The sequence below is a fragment of the Nicotiana attenuata genome, chromosome 1 (genome assembly GCF_001879085.1).
Source record: "Nicotiana attenuata strain UT chromosome 1, NIATTr2, whole genome shotgun sequence".
In the NCBI taxonomy this organism is placed as follows: Eukaryota; Viridiplantae; Streptophyta; class Magnoliopsida; order Solanales; family Solanaceae; genus Nicotiana; species Nicotiana attenuata.
In genome coordinates this window covers 3,673,297-3,694,992 of record NC_031989.1, presented here as the reverse complement: position 1 = coordinate 3,694,992, position 21,696 = coordinate 3,673,297, and the positions used below count along the sequence as shown (strand labels likewise).

The window sequence follows — 21,696 nt, the reverse complement described above, 5'->3', positions numbered from 1 at the left end:
GCTAGCCCAATGGATTAAGACATATTTATTTAATCCATATATAGTGGACTTATATAATTAATCCAATTATATTAGCCCATAATATTTATTTGGACTAGCATATTTAAAATATAGTCCATATTATTTTATCGATTTAAATTCGATAAAATTTTAATGTTTACATATACTACTTAAAATATTTCTAACTCGTAAAGGGGGAGGGGGTGGGCCGGGAGGGGGCTGGTAAATAGTGNAAAAGAATTTTATGAGAGACAAATATCTTATTACAGCATATTAATAAAATATTCTAATATGACAAAATATCTAAAATAGGAGAGTTCTTTTTGTTTCTCACTCGGTATCCGGTATCTACATTGGGACCCGACTAAATTCGAATTGGTATTCTAATATGACAAAATATCTAAAATAGGAGATCTTTTTTTTTTTGTTTCCCACCCGATGTCAGGTACCTACATTGGGGCCCGACTAAATCCGAATCGTGCCGGAAAGTCCCATATTGGAGGTAGGGACTCCACACCCAGGGGCTCAAACCCGATACCTTTGATTAAGGATCAAACAGTACTTACCACTCCATCATTAACACTTGCGGGTGATTTGTTTGTTTTTTGTTTAGTTTAAGTAGTGAAATACGATACTCCAAGAAACAGTCAGCAGAAGACAAACCAACACCTCCTCACACACACAATTAAAACATCATTACATAACAAATCTCTAACATCTCTCTGTCCACACCGCCACAAACCATTTTTTGTCTCTTTATAAAATTCAAGATTTTCACAATCTTTTTCCAAAAGGGATCTTTTTTTTTTTTTTAAATTTACAAATTCAAGTCTTTTTTTTGTTTGACATGGAGAGTATAGAAGAAGGAATGTTGTTGAAAGAAAAAGAAGATAAGGAATTGAGATGGGAAGTAATTTGGGAAGAAATGAAAGAAGTTGGTTATTTGGCTGGACCAATGATAGCAGTAACACTTTCACAGTATTTTTTACAAGTAATATCAATGATGATGGTTGGTCATTTAGGTGAACTTTCTCTTTCTAGTACTGCCATTGCTCTTTCTCTTGCTGGTGTCACTGGTTTCAGCTTTCTTGTAAGTACCTATGTCTTGATTTTTTCTTGAGTTTAAGTTATATATAGTGACAGTATTTCGAATCGTGGAATCAGGCATCGATACTTGCATCAAGGTAAACTGACCGTGGACCTGCGTAAACGCGAGATGCTTCATACATCGGGCTATACTATTGTATAGTGATATACTATTGTATAGTGACAGTATTAACAATTTTTAGTACAATTTAACTGGTTATAGCAGGTTCTCGCACTATTTTTTAAGTTAACTTATAAAAAAAATTAGTATGAAGAGTTACCTATGGTTGATAATCAATATGAAGAGGTCACACAACTTAAACACTTTCTTCTTTGAGTGTGTTTGGTACGAAGGAAAATATTTTTCGGAAAATGTTTTCCAATTTTCCCATGTTTGGTTGCCTTAAATGTTTTGGAAAATATTTTCCTTATCAACTCATTTTCCTTCAATTGGAGGAAAATGTAAATGTTTTCCTTATCAAGAGAAGGGAAAATATTTTCCAAAACTCCTTCTCAACCTTCCCCACCCTATCACCAACCCACCCCCACACCCCCCACACCCATCCACCCAAACCCCACCCCACCTCTCTCTCCAAAAAGGATTTTTTTTTTTTTTTTTTTACAAGTTCCAAAGTTATAAGTTTAGAGGTTTATGTGTTTGAAAGTTTACGGGTTTAGAAATTATAAAGTTTACGGGTTCGAAAGTTCGCGGTTTTTACGTAAAAAAGTAAAGCAACACATTAGTTGCTTTGGGTTGTGTCAATTTTTAGAGACTTGGGGAAGGGGTGGGCGAGGGGGAGGGGTGAGGAGAGTTGCATAAAAAATATTTTCCTAAATTTTCTACTCTCTAACCAAACAATAGAAAATATTTTCCGGAAAATATTTTCCACTCACCAACCAAACAAGGGAAAATAAGTGATAAAACCACTCATTTTCCATGAAAACATTTTCTAAACATTTTCCTTCATACCAAACACACCCTTTATGTCACTTGTACTGTGTTAGGTTTACAATTTGGGAACTTATAATGTTTAGATGTCTATGAGGTTGTAGTTCAATGTTTTTGCAGCAAAAGAAATGTTGTTTCTATGACAGTCTAAAGAATTTTCTACTTGTGCAATTTAACTGGTTATAACAGGTTCTCGCTCATTTCAGGCTATGGTATTATATACTTAATGCCCATAGTTGTAGGTCCGTTTACGTGACTAATAATGTAAAAGAGTCAATACCTTATCCTTGGGTAGAACTTAAACTCTGTCTTCCTTATGTAACTTGTAATGTGTTAGGTTTACAATTTTGGCGCCCGTGGAGGATAAGATGGGGGAGGCGAGGTTGAAATGGTTCGGACATGTTAAGAGGAGAAGCACATGAGCCCATGTCGAAGGTGTGAGAGGTTAGGGGTGGTTTTGAAGAATGGTGAGGTAGGCCAAAGAAGTCCTGGGGTGAAGTGTTAGGCGGACATGACGCAACTGGAACTTACTGAGGACATGACCTTTGATAGGAGGGTGTGGCGGTCGAGGATTAGGGTAGTAGGTTAGTAGGTATTCGAGCGTTCTCCGTATGTCTGCTCAGCTCGATAGCATTAGTGTTAGTATGGTACCTCTTTATTCTTAGATTGTTATTAGTACTTGGTGTTACTTGCTTTCTTGGTTTTGGTCTTCTTGTTTTATCTTGTTGTTATTACTACCTATTGCCGTTACTTTTTTTATTTTTTCTTTAGCCGATGGTTTATCAGAAACAGCCTCTCTGTCCTTCTAGAATAAGGGTAAGGCTGCGTACATCTTACCCTTTCCGGACCCCATCCGTGGGATTGTTGTTGTTGTTGTTGTATAATGTTTAGATGTCTACGAGGTTGTAGTTCAATGTTTTTGCGGCAAAAGAAATGGTCTTTCTATGACAGTCTAAAGAATTTTCTATTACTGCAATTTAACTGGTTGTAGCAGGTTCTCGCTCTATATCTCGGGTTATCATATCATACTTAATGCCTATAGTTGTAGGTTAGTTTTACCTGACTAAAATGTAAAAAATCAATACATTATCCGTGGCTAGAACTTAAGCTCTTTCTTCCTTATGTAACTTGTAATGTGTTATGTTTACAATTTTGGGAACTTATAAGTTCGACAAATTTGCTGTCGAACTCAATTCAGTGCTAACTTTCGCTTGTAAGCTCTTCTTTTAACTAAAGGATTAAGTTATGAATATTGTGAAGTAAAGATATTGGGAAATATGAGTTGAAATGCATAAGGCGGAAAATTATGTTTCGAGAAACAGTGTATTATCGTCTTGAGAGTGTAGCGAAGAAATGGAATGTCAAAGTTTTTAGTATAGAAGCTCTTCGCTTTCTTGTTTAACAATTCATCTTTGCAACCATCTATTAAGTGAACATTGATATTCTTGAACCTTCATTGCTTTTGATCATTTGAAGTTATCAGCTCGGTCAGTGGTCAAACATATCAAACTTAATACATACTTCCTTTCTTTGAATTAAAAGCTTTCGAGACAGAAAAGAAATGTATAAAGATGAAATGGTTTGAATGATTTGAAGAGTGTTATACTTTATTGTATGATAATGAATATCCTATGCACATGATAGACGTTCTTCGTTTAGCATACTATGAGTTATAGCTTGTTGTGGGATTACACTGGATTTGTTGTCGTTGTTGTTGTTGAGTTATAGCTTGTTGAAAGATATGAAGAGACGGACTACTTCTTTAGGAACAACCTTTTTTTTTTCTTTTCTTGTTTTTGGCATCCCCACTGACAACTATTTAAATATGCCTTGTAGTTAGGAATGGCCAGTGCACTAGAAACTCTTTGTGGGCAAGCTTTTGGAGCTAAGCAATACCAAAGGCTTGGTACTCAAACATACACTACCATTTTTTCTCTCTTCATTGTTCGCATTCCCCTCACAGTCTTATGGATGTATATGGGAAAATTGCTTACCTTCGTCGGCCAAGATCCTCAGATTTCTCATGAAGCTGGAAAGTTCATTAAGTGGCTGATTCCTGCTCTCTTTGCTTATGCAAATCTTCATCCTCTTATTCGGTACTATCAAATGCAAAGTATGATTGTTCCCATGCTCGTAAGCTCCTGCATAACAATATGCTTCCACATACCGCTGTCTTGGGTGCTAGTGTTTCGCTCTGGCTTAGGTAATATTGGCGCGGCAATAGCTATTGGTATATCGATGTGGTTGAATGTCATAATACTTGCTTCATACATGAAGCTGTCTCCTGCTTGTGCAAAAACACGCGCACCAATGTCTTGGGAGATCGTCAAGGGAATGAGAGAGTTTTTTCAGTTTGCTACCCTTCTGCAATCATGATTTGGTACTTCAACTCCCTCTTCCACTCATTTAAAGAATTTAAATATACTTTTTGGTTGTGTGTGTTTCTACAAAATTTGCTACGTGTTGTATTTTCGTAGTCTTGAGTGGTGGTCATTTGAGCTGCTCATCTTGCTATCAGGCCTATTGCCAAATCCACAACTTGAAACTTCAGTTCTGTCTATATGGTATGTTTTTCATCTCGCTCTCAAATGAATAAACTCAGTTAGCAATATGATCCATGAAATCCAAGATTTCGCTAATCTTTTGGGAATTTTTATAATGCAGCCTGAGCACCATTTCTACGCTTTATGCAATACCATTTGGTCTCGCTGGTGCTGTAAGGTTTGTCTAAGTATTTAATCCAACTTTCCACTTCCATGTGGTTTGTTTCTCAAATATCTGCTTAAACATTGACTTCCTGTTTACTTTCAGCATTAGAGTATCTAATCAATTAGGAGCTGGAAATCATCAAGGAGCTCGCGTATCTGTGCTTTCTGCAATGCTCATCGCGGCCACGGAGACAATACTCGTAAGCACAACTGTCTTTGCTTGTCGAAACGTATTTGGCTACATTTTCAGCAATGAGAAGGACGTTGTGGACTATGTCGCAAACATGGCCCCTCTTCTATGTATATCTGTCACAACTGACAGCTTGCAAGGAACTCTTTCAGGTTAGACTTTTTCCACATCAAATTACTACACTTAGGTAACAAATATCAGCGGCAGAGCCACATTTACCAAAAAGGGGGTTCAACTGAATCTCCTTTGTCGGAAAATTGTATTATGTATATATATATATTGTTGAATCTGCCACTAATAGATACATGACAAGAACAGGCATATCGGAGCCTAATTGTGGGTTTGTGCACATTGTAGGTGTTGCGAGGGGATGTGGTTGGCAGCATATCGGAGCCTATGTCAATCTTGCTTCATTTTACCTTTGTGGAATTCCTATAGCTGCTTCATTAGGTTTCTGGCTTAACTTTAGGGGGAAAGGCCTGTGGATCGGCGTACTTTCGGGTGCTGCTGTGCAATCTATTCTACTATCTGTGATAACATGCTGCACAAATTGGAAAAAACAAGCTGCAATGGCAAGGGAGAGACTTCATGCTGATGAAAAATCATCTATTGATAACAGGTTAATGTAAATGAGAGGCCTATAAATGAATTGAACTTCTCTTATTGAAGTCTAGAACAAGTTACAGAATACTGAACTAATAAAAAATAGAGAGAGGATCCAATTTTCCCTTCTGTCCTCTAAAGTTTCTACTTTAATTTGTATGTCCTCTAAATCTGCATAATCAAAGTTGAGTTCTTATTCTTCTTTTATCGCGTTGATTGATATGAGTTGAGCGAAGTGAGGATTCATATAACTAATCCTAACTTGTTTGTATTGAGGTGTAGTTGTTGTTTATCACGTTTATGTAAATTTGGGCAATTTATTGTCAATCTTGAATGTCACATGAGACATTAAACAATTGCTAGACTTTAGTTAGGGATAACCCGGGGCATAAGATATCTTGCATTCATGCAGGGTTGGTTGCTTCTACAGTTTGAACAAAGATAATTTTACCGCTACTCCAAGGTTTTCCTTCAATTGCTACACTTTAGTTGGGGAGAAATTCAAAAATTAGCCAAATTTACAAGTGGCAATTGAAAAATAGTCACAGATTCAAAAGTAATCTAATTTTACCCACTTTTCAGGTAAAGATAAATCTGAGCGAAAATACTATTCAAAATCCGGAAAATATTCCAGCATAATATACTGGAGTTCCAGTATAATATACTAGTCCAGCATAATATGCTGGAAGTTCATACACATGTGCTTCAATCTCCAGTATATTATGCCAGAACTTTCCGTGCATTGAAGTTCTAGCATAATATGCTGGAAGTTCATATATAGGTGCACCAATCTCCAGTATATTATACTGGAAATTTTCGTGTTGCAGCAAAAAAGTGGCTACTTTTTAATGACGTTGCAAATGCTGGCTATTTTTCAATTAAGAGTCCGAATACTGGCTAGCCCGTGAACCTTTAGTGGGTGACTTATAAATGTTTTGTTCCTAAAAATTTGTTAATTAGCTTGATTAAGATGATCATATTTTTAAATGGATAATAATAGGCACACGTGAAATTTTGTTATTAGCTACCAGTTTCAGATTTAAAAGATGATAGAGATATATTTTAATGGAACAAGAGTTTTTTTATATAAAAATTAGAAGGGAAAAAAAGCTAATACTCGAAGGAATAACTCATAATTGTGGGATTTTACGACAAAATAGAAACATACAAAAAAGAAGTAATTTAAACTTCAGCTAGAATAGCAATTATCATAATATGGTGCAATTATAAATTTACAGTTTTCAAAAAATGTATAGGGGGGATTTTTTTTTATTTTTTTTCAATTAGGACAAGAAACGAGAAAATGACAAAAATAGTTCATTGTATTTGAGATAAGTTTAAAATAGTCCCTTATATTCATAAGCAATTTTAATCTTATAAGTTCGCCAAAAATATTTTTTTTATTTTATTTCCTGTCAGTTAGATATAGGAACTTGAATGCGTAGAAGTTGCAATGGGAAATGTGATGTATAAAACGCATTGATCGAATACGATTTATAAAACGCACTCCTGTTAAACGACGTCGTGTTCTAGCGACTGATAATAAAACCCGACCGTGTTCTTCCGCCTCAACTCTTCTGCAAACAGTGCAGGTTTTTAACTTTTAGGGGAGAGAAAAGAGAAATGGGGAAAGCAGCAAAAGAGCAATTGAATAGAGCTCTAAATCAACATCTCAATAACATTCATGAAACTCTTCAGGTTTATTTTTTTTGCATTTTTTATTATATTTGTATGGTGTGATTTATGAAAAAAGAGTTTTTGTTTTTGTTTTTTTTATTGTTATTTTATAGGTATTGAATCAAACACCATCATCATCACTTGAAAGAGTAAGCTGGAAAGAAGTAATTCAAATGGGTGAACAGCTTTATAAACAAGCTACTATGGGTCAATCTTTTTTTATCTCTTTTATGTATATAATTTTGCTGCTTAAAATTCCAATTTTTATGCTTTATATATATTCCATATTTGTGCTTATATTTGGTTTTGACGAAACGAGGTTATGTTTTTCTTTTAAATAAAATAATGCAATTTATGCTTAAATATTACAAATGTAAGATGGAGGTTGATATTGAAAGTTCTCTTTCCTCCTTGAGAATTTTTTACTCTCTTGTAATGTTGTGATGAGCTTTTTTTTACCTAATATCCTTTTCATTTTAGATGATATTATGACTCTTATTATGTAATTTGGGGCATCAACACGATAGAGATAGATATATGAACGCTCAGCACATTAGGCATAATGACTGGCCTTCGGTTGAAAATGAATAGAACAAGATGCAAAGTAGTTCTAAATGAGTAGTTTCCAATTTATCGTGTGGACCAAAAGAAAAGGTTAGTGTTGCCACCAGAGCTTCGGTCTAGTGGTTAGAGTACAACTTCTGATGTGTGGGTTAGGTGCACGTCACGACACGCAGACAAATGCTTGGTATTTAAGTGGAGAAGGGTAGAGTGGCGTGACCATTATCCACCAAGTTTCGAACCGTGTGCTAGTGGCCTCTGGATTTCTCGGTTAGCCAAAACAAAGGATCCTCTGAAGTTAGGGCTGCAAAGATATCATTGCAACTAGATATGCCAGAAACTGTGTTCCAGATCAGGTGTCTTTACTTGTTATCATTTTCTTTAGCATTCATAACCATAGCTTCTAATCATGCAGTACGAGCACTAGAATTTACTTCAGAGCCAATCCAACAAGTGTAATTACATATTTGTCTAAAGCCTTTAGTAACTACCAGGAAGCAGTTTGTTTTGACTTTTGATAGTACTTTGTGAAACTAGAAAAAAGAACAACGAGCAAAAAGAAAAGGGAGAATGTGGTGCATCAGAAAGGAAATAAAGGATGGTTAAGAGAATGCATTAATGGCAGGAGGGAGGGAGGGAGTGATAAGTCTTTGTTTTACAATGATAGGCATGGACAGTCCTTATCAAAAAAAAAAAAAAAACAATGACAGGCATGGACAGTATCTGTTTCCACATTAGAGAATCTATATAAGTCATTGTCAATTCGATGTTGTGTGTATATGTTTGATAGTGAAGCATAAGCAGTTATATGTTGTAGTTAAGCTAATAGAGACTATCCATAAAAGAGGAAGTAAACATTGTTTTGGTTATCAGAAACCTATACTACAAGAAGAATAGTGTGACTTAGATATTTAAATGCTTAGATGTGATTAAACAGAAGTATCATCTTTAAATGCTTCGATGTTTCAACTTTTGTCTGGGACGAGCGACACTTGCATGTTTCATCTATACATTTAAGTGAATGTCATATGTTCTGCTAATGATAGAGAAGGGTCTTTTTGGAGTGGGCATGATACATTTTTTTTTTGAGAAGGTAAAGTTTCCAGTATATTCAAAAAATCATCAGCACAAACTTTGTGGTGGAAGCCAAAATAGGCAATTACAATATGGAAAAGCAAATATAGTCCTTGTTCTTCTTGCAAGGAACTCAAAACATCTAGGATTGAATCAGGAACCTCCACATATTCTGATTTGCACCAAAAACAAAAAAGAAGAATACGCTTCATTTTAATCTTTTGTAGAGAGTTAGTTGTATCTTCAAAGCATTTCAGGTTCCTTTCTTTCCAAATTGTCCACCAAATAGTTGTTGGGACAATTTTCCATTTGTTTTTGTCTGTGGTGAAGTCTATCTCTTCCAGCATAATAAAAGATCAGAGGTTCTTCCTGGCATTACCCATCTAGCACCTCTGAGATTAATGAACAAATCCCATAACTGGCTGGTCACTCTACAATGAAGAAACACATCATTCCCACAAACATCTTGAAACAATTGGTATACCCCTCTTCCTTAGATTATCCTGAGTGAGGACAGCCTCACTAATTACCAACCAAGTAAAACATGCCACTTTGTCTAATTGGCAGTGTGTACAAGATCATAGCTAAAGTCCTAGCTGAAAGGTTCAAGAAAGTAATGGGAAAATTGGTCTCAAATCAACAGAATGCATTCATCCAAGGAAGGCAAATTACAGATGCTTCGTTGATAGCAAACGAGGTCCTTGATTGGCAGTTAAAGCAAGGGGATGTAGGGATTCTATGTAAGCTGGGCATAGAAAAAGCCTTTGATCAACTTAACTGGTCCTACCTCATTTCCATTCTCAGACAAATGGGATTTGGGGAAAGATGGTTAAAATGGATCAAGTTCAATATCTCCACTGTGAAGTACTCCATTCTAATCAATAGGAGCCCAGTTGGTTTTTTCTCTCCACAGAGGGGATTGAGACAGGGAGACCCGCTTTCACCATTCCTATTCATATTAGCAATGGAAGGACTTAGTAGGATGTTGGATAAAGCTAAGCAGCTGCAATGGTTGAAAGGTTTTGATGTTGGGAGAGGAAGCACGGTCAATATTTCCCATCTGCTCTATGCAGATGACACTTTGATTTTCTGTGGGGCAGACAGAAGTCCAAGTGCTCTATCTAAATCTAACCTTTCTTATATTTGAAGCTATTTCAGGTCTTCATATTAACATGCTCAAAAGTGTAATCTACCCTGTTAATGAGGTGCATAATTTAGAAGACTTGGCTGGAATTTTAGGCTGCAAGACTGGACGTTTACCAACTTCTTACCTGGGACTTCCACTAGGGGCAAAGTTCAGGTCAGAAGCTATATGGAGTGGGGTCATTGAGAAATTTGAAAAGAAACTTGCTTCTTGGAAGCTGCAGTATTTGTCTATGGGTGGTAGACTAACTCTAATTAGTAGTGTCCTAGACAGCATCCCAACCTATCAGATGTCACTCTTTCCAATGCCTAGTAAGGTCCTGAAGCATCTTGACAAGATCAGAAGGAACTTTCTATGGGAAGGGACTAAAGATGGTCACAAGTTTCACCTAGTAAAGTGGTCTAAAGTTATCTTACCAAAGCACCAGGGTGGACTAGGGGTCAGGGACTTAGCTTTGCACAACAAATGCTTATTGATGAAATGGCTTTGGAGATATACACAGGAGGAGCAAAGCCTATGGAAAAAAGTTGTCAACGCCAAGCATGGAACCCAAAGCCACTGGTGCACCAAGCTATCTAGAGCACCACATGGAGTTGGAGTTTGGAAGAGCATCTGCAAACTCTGGGAGGAATTCTCACAAAACCAGCACTTCGCAGTTGGAGATGGACATCAAATAAAATTCTGGAAGGACAAATGGCTAGGCAACACCACCCTAAGGAATGACTACCCTGCTCTCTTTCAAATGGTTAGTGATCCAGACTCAACAGTTCATCAGTGCAGAGAAGGCAACTCATGGAACATAACATTTAGAAGGAATTTGCAAGATTGGGAATATGAGGATCTGCTCAGACTCCTTTCCTCACTCAACAATTTCTCAAGCAACACTTTAGTACCTGACCAGTTCAAATGGGGTAGTGCAGATGCAGGAAAGTACTCGGTCAAAGCAGCCTACAAGCTAGCAGGAACTCACAATGTAATAACTAACCATTGGCCTTGGAAGCTAATATGGAAAATCAAGTTGCCACCCAAAGTCATCTGCTTCAACTGGACTGCACTTTATGAGGCTTGTCTGACACAAGACAACTTAGCCAAGAGGAATTTTCAGATTGTGAATAGATGCTACATGTGCCAGAGGGAGGCAGAAAATCACAACCATCTTTTTCTTTCAATGCCCTGTTGCAACAGATTTATGGAGTATGTTTATATCACTCTTTGGACTTAGATGGGTCATGCCACATAATATCAGGGATGCTTTTGAGTCTTGGAGTTACTGGAAAGTTGATAGCACCATCAGGAAAGTATGGAAGATGATTAACTGCAGCTATTTTTTGGAGCATTTGGAATGAGAGAAACAGCAGGTGTTTTGATGGAGTATCAACTTCTCCCCACAAACTCAAGGCTAGATGCCTCATGTATTTGTATAGCTGGGCTTATCTATCCCCTATAGACTCCCCTGATAGTTTTTTGAATTTTGTTAGCTCCCTAGTACTAGTATAAACATTTGTAAGGAGCTAACAATTACTACACTTTTGTAATTTATGCATCTTCTTGATGCCAGTAATGAAACCAATTACTTCATCAAAAAAAAAACATGCCACTTTGTAAGGCACTTTTACTTTCCATGATACAAGCTTTGCACTGTTCCAGTTTAAAAGAAATATTCATCAACTTTTTGTCATGCACGTGCCCCTATCCAATGAAAGTTCTTTGGCAACTTGGACCTGTGGTTGGCCGAGAATTAGTGAATTTGTTTGATTAAATCTAAAAACTGAAGTATATAGCTTCCGTGGTCTTTCTTCCTAGATAGAAATTCGTAGATATGCTTTCACAGGATTTGAGGGGGGGGGGGGGTGTTCAACTTTGATTAACGGATAATTGTAAGTTTCAGGCATTTACCTTGGAGATTATGCTGGTAGTTGACAATTATTTTTCTTTCTGATGCAGTTGGAATGCTTTGGACTGGAGAGACTCCAGAGGTTAAAGCACTCGAGGAGAACATGGCTTCATATTTTAATATGTTGCAAGGGCTTCTTCTGCTCTCCCACTCAAGTACAGTGGGCGCAGGACCTACCCTGGCTTCTAGCATTCATGCATCCATTAAGCAAGTTGTTGATAGCAGTTTCATGTTGATGAAAGAGTCTGTGTCCTCATATGGTACCCTCCTTTTCTCTCTCTCTCACTCTCTCTCTCTCTCTCTCTATATATATATATATATATATATATATTTATTTATCAATTTCCAAGCCCAAGTCCATGAACATATGAAAATCTTACAAGTAATAATATTAGGAAGTGTTAATATCTGAAATGGATAAAAGGTGAAGTCATCATATTGTTTTGTGAAAGTGCTTATCTTTTCTTAGTTTATACATATGTGGTACACCAGTATTTATCATACAAACAAATTACCATACCTCAATTCCTTTCTTAAGCGTATGTCGATTCGACATCCAGTATAATATCCCTGTTCTGTCACATGTTATAGTTTGACAAGAAAATAGATAGAGAGCATAAAAGGCAGGATTACCTAGTTTGTTTTTACCCTATGATTGAGCCACTGCTCCTGTAAGTTACTTTTAGTGTTATCTTTAAATTTTTAAGTATTTCCTAAGAAGGTCATACTGGCCAGCCTTGTTTGGGATAGCTTGTTGGAAATTATGAGCCAACTTATCTAAGTGCTGTGAAAGAGCTTATTGCCCCAAAGGTACTGACAATTACTTAACAGCTGAACATCTATACTTCTGTGTCCAAATGCTGTTTCCCTGATGTACTTTGTCAAAATTTCAAAAAATGCATAAAGATTACATGCGTGAAACACCCCCTCCCACAAAACATAGAAAGGGATGCAGAAGGAAAATCAGATAATGGTATATCTTGCAAAAATAAAATGGCAGAAAGGCTGAAGGGGATAAAGAACCCCTTTCTGCCAATACCAACACCTCCAAAAAAAGGGGGGAATATATAGTAATTGCCTATTTTGGCTTCCAGCACAAAGTTTGCGTGGATGATTTTTTGAATATACTGGACACTTTACCTTCTCAAAAAATATAAAAGGGGGAAAGAGAGAAGTTTTTTAATGGCAGAAAACCATGTAAATGAGGTGATAGCATTTCATGTGCTAGGGTGTAAAATATCCCGATGAAAATACTTTTTCTACGAAACTTTCTCTGTGGAACAGTTGGGAGGAGAGTTCACGATGTGCCAGGTGCAGAACACAGTAGCAAAACAGCAATGTTGAGTGTTAACCTATAGGCTAAGTATAGATCTACAGCCCTAAGGATGCAAGTTTACTTGATTCTTGTCAGCGTAAGATTGCATCCATACCAAAGGGTGTGGCGTAGTGGTCAATAAAGTGGGTTCAGAATCAGGAGGTCTCGGGTTCAAATCCCAATGGAGGCAAAAAGAATTGGGTGATTTTTTCCATCTGCCCAAGTCTTGGTGGATAAAGTTAGCTGGTGGGAGGTAGCAGGTAACTCCTGGAATTAACGATTACCAAAAAAAAAATTGTTTTCATCCAAAATATTGTATAGTTTGAGATGAAGAAACACTTACAAAATAATTAAAGATTACAGTCCTGATTATATAGACATAAAATATGTTCCTGAAATCACTTTTGGTCTTTGGTTGGTTAAAGTGATGGGGATTTTCTCCATGGAATATCTTGTACGATGAGGGAAAATAACTGAACTTCAAAGGGATTAGTTATTTTCCGCTACAATTATCTTTATGTATCTTTCACTCTGTTTTATGATTAATTGATTATTACCAAATACTACCTCCCCCTCCCAAACGCTCCCCCCCCCCTTCCCCTTCCCCTTTCTACTCTCCATGACTGTCACCTATCACCAACATTGTGTCTATCCAGATACTGTAGGAAGACTTTGGCAATTGTTTTCTTTTATAAAACATCTTCTAAGAAAACTTTTTTTTTACAGACTACATTTTTGTTTCTTACCAAGTGGACCCTATTCAGTTGATATGGTTTTCTCTGTGCTATTCAGTTAATCATTTGCTCTAGTTCCTGCTGTTCAATTTCATTCATCACATTTATCTTCTGCTTTTAGTTGTGGCATATTGCCTTCTAGGTTCATTCATCACATGTATCTTCTACATCTAGTTCTTGCATATTGATTTCTTTAACAGCTGTTTAATTCATGACCAACTTTATTTTGCTGTCCAAAATGGATGTGCAGGATCTGACAACAAAAAACAGAAATTATCGATCCCACAGTTGGTGGGCACTGTCTGGGAAGCTTGTTCAGCTCTTAAGAAGACTCCAGCCACCAATATTACTGCTATAGGTCGAGCAATGACGCAACTTGCCGTTTCCATGAAAGATGTACTTCGCGAAATGAATGAACTGAAGCCAGCATCATCTGATGTGGAAGATGAATCTTCTGTTCAAGATTCTCCCGAAGGAGAAAGCAAATCCGATGATAGTGATGATTCATTTGGTGGTGATCTAGGCATTGATCTTTCTCCGGAGGAAATGAAAATTGCACGGTTAACTACTGATGTGGTGTCTGAAACACTTGTGGTCATTAAAGAACTCATTCGCTCCATTACTAGCTTGCTAAAGCAGGAAAGTTCCGCGGATAATGCTACTTTTGTAGCCTCTCTAGAGAGATTATTAAAACTTTCTCAAGAAATTGGATTGCAAGTTGATGAACTTGGAGCTTCTCTTTATCCTCCACAAGAAATTTCTGTGTTGAGGGCTGCTACGGAGAAGATAGCAAGTACTAGCGATGAAACTGAGCTGGAGTTGGAAAAACTTAAAGGATGTTCTGAGGATTTTGTTAAAGCATGCACTGGTTTGCGGAGTTCATTGAAACAGCTAGAAGATGAATTAGATCACTCAGATGCAACTAGTACAATGTCTAAGATGGAAAACCTTGTTATCGAGTAATGTTAGTAAAGAAGGGGAAAGAGAAAGGCAAGGAGAAATAGATGCTTCTCAATGAGATTCTTAGTTTGTAGCTATGAGTATTGAGTAAAAAGAGTTAACTATTAGTTTGATGTGTTTTTGGTGTTTGTGACCTTTTGCCATTAAATGAATATAGAGTTGTAGATCGAAACTTGTAGCTTGATTCATTACTCATTCCGTACTTGGAAGAATTGCAGGAAATTGTTTGATATCACTTATTCCTATTTTTTCTCAATGATATCCGACGATAAAGACAATTCATTTTAGCTGAATTTCGTGTAACTGTACGTCCAGAGGATTGAATGATAAAGTTACACAATATAAGTCCTTTGCATCATTTCTGTGGCCCCAAAGAAGATACTCCCTCCGTTTTAGTTTATGCGAATACACAAAATTTATGATTTTTTTTCATTCATATATTAGTAAAAAGATCCATTAAAACGAATTCGGGAAGAGACTGTCACCTAATCTCCTAATTATACACATTGGATAGTATTACATGGATTGTGAAAATAGTAAATGGTATTCGAAAAACAGATCATATATCCTCCACTCAAATGTCCTTTTTATGCTACATGAATTTTGGTCCTATGCATGATCATTCTACTAATACTTCTTGGTATATTGATGCAAAAGAACAGAAGTTTTGACCACATAACGGGCGATCACTCTATCGACCAGAAAGCTTCACCATCCACGCTCCACCCAAGTAAAGTCCCAAAAGGGGGCCAGCTAGAAGCATTTGGGTAAGAGGATCAGTTGATGGCGTGAGCACTGCAGCAGCAACGACAGCACCTACCACCACGTATCTCCAAATCGACAGCATTTGATCTCCTGATACAAGACCGGTTTGTCCCAGAAGCAGTTGAATGACAGGAACCTGTAAAAGGGATGCATTATAGAATTGTTACTTGGGTCAAAGCAACTTTGACATCATGAGGATGCTGATCAACATCATATTTAGTTTTTTTTTTTGATAAGGTAAGTGAATATTTGAGCCGAGGGTCTATCGGAACAGCCTATCTATCTTCACAAAGGTAGGGGTAAGGATGCGTCAACACTACCCTCCTTAGACCCCACTTGTGGAATTTCAATGGATATGTTGTTGTTATTGTTGTAAGCTAAGTGAAATATCATTAGAAGGCATCAAGTAGATGCAGGGATTACAAAAGAGGGAAGATGTCAGTTCTGACACAAAAACTATCATATGACAGAGCTGACAAAATCCAAAAATCATGCATAGTATTTACAGAGTGAAGTCACAAATATTTTCAAAACTGCCCTAGGTTGAAAGACCATGGCCATATTCTTGACTACTACACCAAAAATCATCTCACTTTTTTTTCCTTCATAATGGTGGTGTTTGTGCCAGTTTACACGCACTTCAACTATTTCACTTGGCACCTGCTACCTCCCACCATCAATTGGGTAGATATCTCCAAACATTTTTTTGTCTCTACTGGGATTTGAACCATGATCACACATAGTCTTCACCTACTTTATTAACCGCTAAGCCACACCTTTGGGTGCTCAAAAATTCTAATACTTCCCTTCTATTTTCAACCCAAAAGCATTGCTCAATTATGGCCAAGGTGGTTTTATGGAAGCATTAGTTGTAGTGAAGTACGGCCAAAGGTTTGAGAAGCTCTAGATTCTAATTTCCTTTCCACTAAAAGGACAGCCTGATGCACAAGGCATCCCGCGTTCACGCAGGGTCCAAGGTGTGATGTAGACAACCTACCTAATGCAAGCATTAGTGGCTGCTTCCGCGGTTCGAATAAGTGACATATAGGTCACACAGAGACAACTTTACCGTTACTCCAAGGTTCCCTTCTAATTTCCTTCCACTAAACTATTTAATATGCAGGGTGTTCTTATATACTCGTTGCAGAAAAGAAAATATGCACAAGCAAGAGATTTACCTGGAAAGACAATCCTGTACTGAACATGAGTACGAGCACAAATTCAAAGTATTGATCAATGGACCAAAAGGATTCCACAGCCCCTTCTGCATAATTAACAAAGAAATTCAAGGCTGCCGGAGTGAGAACCAAGTGTGAGAAAACAATGCCGGCGTAGAAAAGCACTGAAGATCCAAGGACAATAGGTGCCAGGAATCTTCTCTCTGACATTGTTAAACCAGGAAGAACAAAGGCTATGATCTCGTAGAGAATCACGGGAGCTCCTAAAAGAAGGCCACTATATCCTGAGACCTACATCAAAAGTGAAAAAAGTATAGTTACTAAACTGAACATGCCAAATTAGTATGAATGCCAATATCGAATTTGATCCCAACAACACGAACATCATGACATCGTGATCAACTCCAATCTTATGTTTGAACTTTTTTAGTTATCATTACTATATTGTTTTAGTTAAGCATTTAGCACTATATCACCAGCTGTATACTAGAAGTCGCATGAACAAATATAGCTTGTAAACAATTATTCAAGGACAAGTCCCTCGCAAACAATTATAAGCACATTTTTAGGATACGCCAATTATGAACACATTATACAGTTAAGAATCAGAAGATGCCAACTTAATACTCTAACCACTTGTTTGACTCGTACATGATTTTGAAGATGAAAGTTTAAGACAAGGATTAGTTTAAGGCAAGTGAATCCAGAATTCCGGAAATGGGCTTGATTAATTGCTGGTTTCTTTAAATGTCAAGGTGTGTAAAAAGCAAGGGTAATTTAGCTTTTACAATCTGTAAGTCGTAAGGCGCCTGCTATCGAAATGTTCATTATTTTATAATGGCCTAAATAGAAACTATGACATTCAATCATAGAGGAGTGTATATTTCAGCATATAATCACGATAATGAGCCAAATATCAGGCACAAGAACAAACTTTTAACCCTTAAAAAGGACTTGGGTGATAAAGAAAATTAAAATAAAGATCTAACCTTTAAAGTAGTGAAAAAGAACTCTCCTGGACCTAGTTGCAAAAACCGAACACCTTGTGCTAGAACAGGGGCTTCAAGAATCAAGATAAGTTCTTTTGAGAAGGCAAAACATCCCACTATAGCAGCACCAACAGCCAAAACAGACACAAAGAGTCTCTGTCGCAACTCCTCCAAATGATCAAATAGAGTCATCTCTTTATCATCGGGTAGGAGCTCTTTACTAGGGTAAAGGAAATCATAAATAATACTCCCTTCACTATCTGATTCTCCATTCTTAAATACACTCTTGCTTGAGCCATCAGCAACATCTGAATTTCAAAATAAATGCATTATTACAATATAATTACACCAAAACTATTTTGCATTGATGGATAATCACAGCACAATGAGAAAGAGAATGAAAAAAAAAGGGTATCATTTTATGTACAATAAGGGTGTTGTTCTGGAGAGTTGCAACGCAGAAGTGTTGAACATTGCATAGACAATTGTACACCCACGAAATAAGCAAAGTATGTTTAACAAAAGAAACTAATAAGCAAACAATTTTGTGCAGATTAGAAGAAGGAAGGTTAAGATATTGTTTTCAGCAAATACCATTAGACAGTTCAATTTGCTCCTCTTTTGCCCCCTATGCACCACAATCACTTTGGCACCTCATAATACTTTTTCCTTTTCCAAAGTGTATCACATACATGCATACTACAACATTAAGAAAATATACTGCTCCAAAATGATTAAAAACAGATAAGCTTTTATATAAAATGACAAAGAACATGTGCATTTTTTACACTTCCATAGAAAAAGAGATGCATACTTATAAATATTATTGACCTTAGGGCAAGGACGAGCAATTTCAGTAACTCACAAGGTGCAATTAATATTCCAGTCAACAAACAGAAATGTGTATTATTATCAGCAATCTAGTTAACCCTTAAAATACTGGGGAATGACTCCTCAGGCGCTCACGTGGTACGTATCGAAGGGAAGAAATAGAAGAACTGTTGAAGGAACTCTTACAAAGAGTTAGTAGAGTGCTGATTTGGGGGGGGGGGTGGGGGTGGGGGCTCAAGATAAGAGTATACTGTATACGGGACAACCATCCCTAGAGCTATCCGCTGGACTGTGTGGATAGAAAGAAACATTAGGACTTTTGACGGGGAAAAAGGAAAATGTAATTAGACTCAAGTACAAATGCCTTCTGTTAGCCTTCTGACACAACTGATGTAGATGAAGCAGAAACCTTGTTAGGCTTCCTCAGCTCATTACGAACACTGTTATGAATCGAATTTTTGCAATCTGTAACTACACATTCCTGGCACTCTCTTTATGCTGGGCAGTACATATTAATAATATGACCATTACTTATCAAAAAAGAAAAGAAAAGAAGAAACAAAAACACCAATGAACCACTAGAGGGTTGAGACAGAAAATCCCCTTTCTCCTTTCCTCTTCCTGATAGTGATGGAACCATTAAGCAGGATGCTGAATTCCATAGATGCGGAATGCACAAAAGGGTTTAAGGTTAATAAAGTTACCAGGGAAGTTGTGAAGATCTTCATATATTATATGCAAATAATACCTTGGTGCCATATTATATGCAAAAACTCCAGCTCAAATTTCCTCAAAGCTCCTCTACTATAACCTACAAGTTACAACTAACAGCCACAGATAACTAGTGAAATTATAGGTAGGATAACAACTACTTAACTCAGCTCCTAAAACCTAGCTCCTCAACTAATGATGAAAGAAAGATACAAGCATATGCCAAATTCTACTCTTGCTCAAAATACCCCAAAGACCAAAACCCAAATTCACCATATTATAGTCTTAACAATCAGAGCAATTCTCTGGGGAGGGTAGTGCGTACGCAGACCTTACCCCTACCCTGGGGTAGAGAGGCTGTTTCCAAATAGACCCTCGGCATCCTTCCCTCCAAGAACTTCCCACCTTGCTCTCGGGGAGACTCGAATTCACAACCTCTTGGTTGGAAGTGGAGGTTGCTTACCATCACTTCCAACAACAAAGAAACATTATAAAATAACTTTTATACCTTAATACAAAATACCCATATCAAAAAATCATGATAACCATTCAAAGATCAATATTCACAACCTCTGAGTATTTCTTCTTTTTTCCCCTTCTTACCAGGCTTATCTTCAACAGCTGACTACTAGCAATTGACCATCAACTTAGCTAAAGAACCAACTTTTTAAATTAAAATTTACACCTTTATAGAAAATTCAAGAAAACAATAAAAAGTTCAATTTTTTACATAATAATCATTTGGGTAATTGTCCTTTTGTCTTACCAGGCCTATCTTCAACAGCTGAGCCAAGATTACTAGCATTTGCACCATTAATTTCTCTTTGCTTCTCTTTAGCATCTTCAACAGCTGAACAAACAAGTCTATTGAACTTCTTCAAGTGTTTTCTGCTAGAAAGATTCAATTTTGGTCTTTTGGGGTTAATATTTAGAGAAGTTCTTGAATTTATGCATTTGAAACAGTGAGTTTGAGTTAGGTGTAGATTTGAGATGAGAGCACTTGAACTTCCCATCTTTTTTTTCTTTTTTCTTTTTTCTGATTTGGCTTTATTTTGTGTGTGGTTTTGTTCAGAGGAAAATGGTGAAGGGTCTTTGAATAAGCTGAGAAGATGATTGGTTCTCACTTGTCTTTGCTAAAAGAATATCTTGAGATCCTGGCGTACTCTAGCGGTGGATTTGTATATACTCTAACGTGCGCCTTTCTGCAAATGTGCTTCAAATCAAAGGGTATTATATTTATTTATTTCAAGACAAATATAGTTTTCACGTGTTTTTGGAACACACAAATATTTTTACGGTATTCTTTAAATATTTACAGTTAATAAAACTTCCTCGGGTCCATTTTAGTTTGTTCCCAACAAAAAATATTATATAAAATAAAGTAAAAAATTTAAAATTAAATTATTTTTAAATATAGAAAGCTAAATAATATATAGGATAATTGCCTCTAGCTCCCATCATGCAAAAAAATTTACTCCCTTAGTCAAATTTTGGTTTGTCTCGAAAATATTAAAATGACCAAAATAATCCTTATGTATTAAATATCATTTCAAGTAAACAAAATACTTTTAAATCTCTACATTACAATTTATATATTTTAACTTCTACATTATAATTGACGTATTATCAGTTATTATATTCCAGTACCTTGATTATTATCCATGCATAATTTGTCTCATAGATGTTTTAATATCAAGACAAAACCAAGGGCTTGACTAGTGATTAGTAAGGTATGAGATCACGAGGTCACAAAGTTCGAGTTTCAGCTAAAGACAAAAATACAAGGTGAATTCTTTTTATTTATCTAAACTTTGATGATAAAATTATTCAATACATGTGTTGGTGGAAGGTAGTCTATCGTTAAAAAGGCTTTTAACTTATTTAGCCGATTCGCTACAATAATTTCATCTGCTAGCTAAATATTAAAAAAATACTAATTATGTATAATACGTTTTTTATATTATATATATAAAAAATAGCGGTTATTATTTTTGGGGGCGACTATACAATATAGATTTCTCAAAAAAATCAAGACAATTCCTTATTATGAAAATAGCACGGGCTAGCCAGTTTTCGGATTGATAATTGAAAAATAATCAGCATTTGTAAATTCATGGAAAAATAATCACTATATCGATGAAATACGGAAGTTGCAGTATAATATGGTGGATTATAGAGCTCCTGCGTATAAACTTCCATCATATTATGTTGGAACTCCAGCACACAAAAAGTTCCAACATAATATGCTGGACATTGGAGCTCATACATATGAACTTCCAACATATTATGTTGGAACTCCAACACATCATGAAATTCCAGTATATTAT

At 36.5% G+C, this 21,696-nt stretch overlaps 2 protein-coding genes and 1 pseudogene across 2 annotated transcripts; 2 read left to right on the top strand and 1 right to left on the bottom strand.

Moving 5' to 3' along the window:
• LOC109225405 lies at positions 666–5,741 on the top strand (annotated as a pseudogene).
• LOC109225229 lies at positions 7,113–15,154 on the top strand. Its single transcript, XM_019389864.1, has 4 exons — positions 7,113–7,234; positions 7,327–7,420; positions 11,937–12,146; positions 14,186–15,154. Exons 1-4 carry the CDS (start codon positions 7,160–7,162, stop codon positions 14,896–14,898), a joined length of 1,092 nt encoding a protein of 363 aa, XP_019245409.1. The 5' UTR covers positions 7,113–7,159; the 3' UTR covers positions 14,899–15,154.
• On the bottom strand, positions 15,334–20,491 carry LOC109225319 (sec-independent protein translocase protein TATC, chloroplastic). The gene is made up of 4 exons (XM_019389975.1): positions 20,136–20,491; positions 17,828–18,135; positions 16,839–17,129; positions 15,334–15,796 (listed from the first exon to the last, which is right to left on the bottom strand). The coding sequence occupies exons 1-4, from the start codon at positions 20,380–20,382 to the stop codon at positions 15,587–15,589; spliced, it is 1,056 nt and encodes a 351-aa protein (XP_019245520.1). The 5' UTR covers positions 20,383–20,491; the 3' UTR covers positions 15,334–15,586.